At 45.7% G+C, this 5,911-nt stretch overlaps 1 protein-coding gene across 1 annotated transcript; it reads right to left on the reverse strand.

The window, feature by feature from the left end:
- Positions 1-1,549: 1,549 nt before the first annotated feature.
- Positions 1,550-4,064, reverse strand: LOC139758194 (uncharacterized). The gene has a single exon (XM_071679426.1). It carries the CDS (start codon positions 3,585-3,587, stop codon positions 1,626-1,628), a length of 1,962 nt encoding a protein of 653 aa, XP_071535527.1. The 5' UTR covers positions 3,588-4,064; the 3' UTR covers positions 1,550-1,625.
- Positions 4,065-5,911: the final 1,847 nt, after the last annotated feature.

Genomic DNA, 5,911 nt, shown 5'->3' on the forward strand with positions numbered 1-5,911 from the left:
CGCTTGGAACAGATAAGGAATATAGACGCCAATTTCTTTCTGGGTAAAACCATAGTTATGGGTGGGTGTTGTACCAGAATCAAACACGATAACTTGTACAGACTTTCAAAAATAAAGTAAATCGGTTATTTGTCTCAAATGATCGTTCAGTATCATAACATCTGTTGTAGGGTTCTAGGATTGTTGACATAGGAAATGATTTGCATTTTTTTGTAGTTAGGAAGTTGTACCCCAAATGTCTAAACACAGAAATGATAAAAACTTGGCTTCAAATGCACGACTGATATCATTCACACCTTCTTAGCTATGCGATATGTGTGCTGGTCTTCCTTTCTGAAGAATCTGTATGTCTTACAACCTCTACCACTGATGTTATCTGCTTGTAATAACTGGATTATTAAAGTCTACAGTTATTCTATATCCCTCTACTGATTATGCTACACGCAACGTCATTGATTGTCTTAATTGCTAAAACTAAGATCTTTGATTTGTCCCCAGGCAATTTTAAAGCCCATCCTAGCTTTAAAAAATCATTATGAAAGAATTGACAAAACACGAAAACGTAAATTGGTCCCTGACATCCTAGCTACCCAGGTCAACCTCCGCCACATAGTGACACGTTTCCCCTGTCCTGAAATGGTGGACTTGGTAGCTTGAGGCAATAGGTCTACATCCTGTTGGCTGTATGGCGGTCGTTCTATTTGTAGGTAGTTTAAAAGGGTAGTGAGTGGTGGGACGAAGAAATAAAGTTGCTAGTGAAAAAGAAGGCGTTTGGGAGATGAATGTATAAGAAAAAGCTGAAGGAGGGTAAGAAAAAGGTGCATGGGTTGAAAAAGAGGGCAAATGAGAGTTGGGGTGAGAGAGTATCATTAAGATTTGGGAGAAGGAAAATATGTTTTGGAAGGCGGTAAATAATGTGCGTAAGATAAGAGGACAACTCGGAACATAGTTGAAGCGGGAGAAAAGGTAAGTGATATCAGATAGTGATCGAGTGAGGAGATGAAGTGAGTATTTTGAAGGCTTGTTAAGTTTGTATGATGATACAGTGTGCAGGTCTGGATGGTGTGCGAAGTGAGAGTCAGAGAGAGTGGTTTGGTGAAAAGATAAGAGGCAGTGAAAGCCTTGCGGAAGATGAAATGATGCAAGGCGGCGGAATTGGATGGTACTGACGTTGACTTTATTAATAAAAGGGGTGACTTTGCTGTTTATTGGCTATAAAGGATATTCATTATATGTATGGATCATGGTAAGGTGCATGAGAATTGGAGAAATGCAATAGTATAAAGGCACATCTTTTACCTTTATCCTGGGCTTTGACCAACATTTGAGCTTTGAAAATGGTCACGAATCGAATTCCCAAAAAGTCTGCCAGTCATTATATTTAGCACAAATCTGACATTAAGACTTGACCATTCAGATGTTCAGGGTGTGTGAAGGACAGTCGTAGTATAGTTTTGCAATCTTACCTCAAAGGGAACAAACAAAAGAACAACTAAGTTTTTTTGTTTTTTTTTGTACTTATGGATTAGAAACATCAGTTTGATTAATAGAATAGAAAAAGGGATATTGAAGATATAAGGAATTCGGTCACACGTTAACCGTGCACATCAACTAACGACAAGCTTTCATGTTTCCAACATTTGAGGAAGCGTCCTCCATGGGTGTTTGGGAACCATCCACAACTTCTGTTTGCCACACTGCAACTTAACCAGATCCTCACCGTGATAATCTGGTCCCACGTGCTTGTGAGTCATCCGTATCTTGTTGACTTTCTCATCCGTCAAGTAATAGACTTTGGAACGATGCTCTGCTTTACAGGTCATACGTGACGCAACTAAGAATTCTTTGTTGGTGCACTTGACACTGATAGCATCTGGATCTTTTTCCCTGACCTTGACAAGGGAGCCGTCCGTTACTAACTTGTCAAATTTTTCTTGACGGAGAGATCCGGATGATATACCATTGGTGGTGTCCTTGAGGTGCTTAGGAACCTTGACCGTGCAAACGCCCTTCATCAACCAAAATGGTCTGACGCTCATGGCGGGGCAGTCGACTTTAGCTACAAACGTAGCAGGTCCCTGAGGCTTTCTCGGTCTCATCTCCCAGCCGTTGTGGTCTATGAGATCTATCAACTTCTCTTCAGTGACAGGGACACTCTTCCCAGTAGCTTCCGCCACCATGGTGCACTCAGACTTCTCCTTCTCAAGATCAGTTTTTTTGCTATCTGGTTTAAGAGGGTCTTGTGTCATCTGTGCAAGAGACTTCCTTAATTTTTCGTTCTCTTGGCGAATTGAATTCACCTCTTCGATTAGCTTCTCTTGCACCTCTCGAAGGTCTGAGATTTCGCTGCGAAGGCTTTTAATGTGTTCGTAGAATTCTAAATTCATTCGAAGTATCAAGTTCTCCTGACGAAGTTTGTCGATCTCTTGGTTAGATTCATTGACCTTCTTAAGTTCCATGATCATGGTGGCCTGGTAATTTCTTTCTTCCTCCTTATCTTTTACAGGATCACTGGGTTTGTTGACTGAAGAAACCTCCTCCCCAGAGGCTGGAGTTGCCTGACTGACGGAAGTATTTCGTTTTGTCATTTTGTCACTCCATTGTTGCACGGTACTGGAGATGTTGGGTGTCGGTGCCATATATGCGGCGTGGAATTCCTCATACGGCACAGCATCAGGGATGTCATCACCCAGGTAGTGATCCCAACACTCATACAGACGATTGATGGAGGCAATATCCGAACGCGATGGCTCATCCCTTTGTCCCACAAAGCCTGCATGAGGCTTTAAAATAGTTATTGTGGGACCTTTTCCATTTGAGAAGCCATTTCTAGGATACTGCATTAAGCTGTTGTAGTCATAAGGAATGCCCACAGTCATTAAGTATGCATTTTTACCCTTCATCTTCTTGAAATTACGAATATGTTTTGGGTCGATGTTTTCCTCATGAATTTTGACGTACTCATCCCTGTCAGCTCTGACTTGCTGGTGAGGAAAGCCTATGGCGTGCATGAGCTCATGGAAAATGACTCCCTTTTTCTTGAAACAAAGCTCATGGAAGTTGGCCATTTGACTAGATCGCTTTCCGTTCCTATAGCCAGTAACAGCACTACAAGCCATTAGCATATTCGTCACTCTGACATAGTGAGGACTGGCATCAGTGGCGTTCACAAACTTTAAACAAGTTGCTTTATTGAAAGTGTCCATCATCTCGTACACTTTCGGTCGGTACTTTTGTGGGAAATTCATATCAAAGCCGATGGGAACAGTATTGTTTGGCCATCGTTTTCCTAAGATTCTAGCCATTGGTCTCCTTGCCGGATCTTCATCGAAGTCGTCGCCATAAAAATCCCAGTGTAGGTAGGGAGGCTCATCCACCGTATGGGTCTCGCTACTAGCCTCAGGGACCGAAGTCTCAGAGCGGCCTCCTGTCCATGGCAAGGAGGAGCTAGTTGTCGGACGCTCCACCATGGACGATTGCTGGTCGGCAGACTTCGCGGAGAGGGACACCTTGCCCTCGTTGCCGCCTACGGCGCATATGCAACTGAGAAAGCACACCGAGAGGTATATTGCTACTTTGTAATTCATGGTTTTGTAAGATTATTTCAGCACTACCTTAAGTAGTATTTTTTTGTTGCAGAATCGAATCGGAAAGACATATGGCCTCTTAAGTATGAACTGTCTGTGCTGATGGGTGAGGATTGTGGAGGCTGGGGTGTTGGAGGTGATCCGGAGCGTCGAGTAATAGCTAGGATGTTGTGTAGTAACTAAGGTGTCAGGTAGTAAGTAGTTGGGATGAAAGCCAGGGTGTAGGATAGCAGCTGGGGTGTGTATATGTTGTTGAGATGGGGTTTGTGTAGACAGGTTGCTTGAGTGTTGCGTTTTGTTTTGGGATGTCCAGTAGTAGTTGGGGGTGGCAAAAGTTGGGTTTGGAAGCAGGCTGTTTACCAGCAACTACGGTGTCGGACAGTAGTAGATAGATCGTCTATCAGTAGTTGGGATGGGGCTGGTGTGTCGGACAGTAGTAGATAGGTCGTGTGTCATTAGTTGGGATGGGGCTAGGGTGTCGGACAGTAGTAGATAGGTCGTCTGTCAGTAGTTGGGATGGGGTTAGGGTGTCGGACAGTAGCACATAAGTCGTGTGTCAGTAGTTGACATGGAGCTGGGTTGTCGGACAGTAGTAGATAGGTCGTCTGTCAGTAGTTGGGATGGGGCTAGGGTGTCGGACAGAAGTAGATAGGTCGTGTGTCATTAGTTGGGATGGGACTAGCGTGTCGGACAGAAGTAGATAGGTCGTGTGTCATTAGTTGGGATGGGACTAGCGTGTCGGACAGAAGTAGACAGGTCGTCTGTCATTCGTTGGGATGGGGCTAGGGTGTCGGACAGTAGTAGAAAGGTCGTCTGTCAGTAGTTGAGATGGGACTAAGATGTCGGGCAGTAGTAGATAGGTCGTCTATCCGTAGTTGGGATGGGGCTAGGGTGTCGGACAGTGGTAGATAGGTCGTCTGTCAGTAGTAGAGATGGGGCTAGGGTGTCGGAGAGTAGTAGATAGGTCGTCTATCCGTAGTTGGGATGGGGCTAGGGTGTCGGACAGTAGTAGATAAGTCGTCTCTCATTAATTGGGATGGGGCTAAGGTGTCGGACAACAGTAGATAAGTCGTCTGGTATTAGTTGGGATGGAGCTAGGGTATCGGACAGCAGTAGATACGTCGTGTGTCAGTAGGTGTGATGGGGCTATTGTGTCGGACAGTAGTCGATAGGTCGTCTCTCAGTAGTTGGGATGGGGCTATTGTGTCGGACAGTAGTAGATAGGTCGTGTGTCAGTAGTTGAGATGGGATAGGGTGTCGGACAGTAGTAGATAGGTCGTCTATCCGTAGTTGGGATGGGGCTAGGGTGTCGGACAGTAGTAGATAGGTCGTGTGTCAGTAGTTGGGATGGGGCTAAGATGTCGGACAGTAGTAGATAAGTCGTCTGTCAGTAGTTGGGATGGGACTAGCGTGTCGGACAGAAGTAGATAGGTCGTCTGTCATTAGTTGGGATGGGACTAGCGTGTCGGACAGAAGTAGACAGGTCGTCTGTCATTCGTTGGGATGGGGCTAGGGTGTCGGACAGTAGTAGATAGGTCGTCTGTCAGTAGTTGAGATGGGACTAAGATGTCGGACAGTAGTAGATAGGTCGTCTCTCCGTAGTTGGGATGGAGTTAGGGTGTCGGACAGTAGTAGATAGGTCGTCTGTCAGTAGTTGGGATGGGGCTAGGGTGTCGGACAGTAGTAGATAGGTCGTCTGTCAGTAGTAGAGATGGGGCTAGGGTGTCGGAGAGTAGTAGATAGGTCGTCTATCCGTAGTTGGGATGGGGCTAGGGTGTCGGAGAGTAGTAAATAGGTCGTCTGTCAGTAGTTGGGATGGAGTTAGGGTGTCGGACAGTAGTAGATAGGTCGTCTGTCAGTAGTAGAGATGGGGCTAGGGTGTCGGAGAGTAGTAGATAGGTCGTCTATCCGTAGTTGGGATGGGGCTAGGGTGTCGGACAGTAGTAGATAAGTCGTCTCTCATTAATTGGGATGGGGCTAAGGTGTCGGACAACAGTAGATAAGTCGTCTGGTATTAGTTGGGATGGAGCTAGGGTATCGGACAGCAGTAGATACGTCGTGTGTCAGTAGGTGTCATGGGGCTATTGTGTCGGACAGTAGTCGATAGGTCGTCTCTCAGTAGTTGGGATGGGGCTATTGTGTCGGACAGTAGTATATAGGTCGTGTGTCAGTAGTTGGGATGGGGTTAGGGTGTCGGACAGTAGTAGATAGGTCGTGTGTCAGTAGTTGGGATGGGGCTATTGTGTCGGACAGTAGTCGATAGGTCGTCCCTCAGTAGTTGGGATGGGGCTAGGGTGTCGGACAGTAGTAGATAGGTCGTGTGT

The sequence above is a fragment of the Panulirus ornatus genome, chromosome 29, assembly GCF_036320965.1.
Source record: "Panulirus ornatus isolate Po-2019 chromosome 29, ASM3632096v1, whole genome shotgun sequence".
Lineage (NCBI taxonomy): Eukaryota > Metazoa > Arthropoda > Malacostraca > Decapoda > Palinuridae > Panulirus > Panulirus ornatus.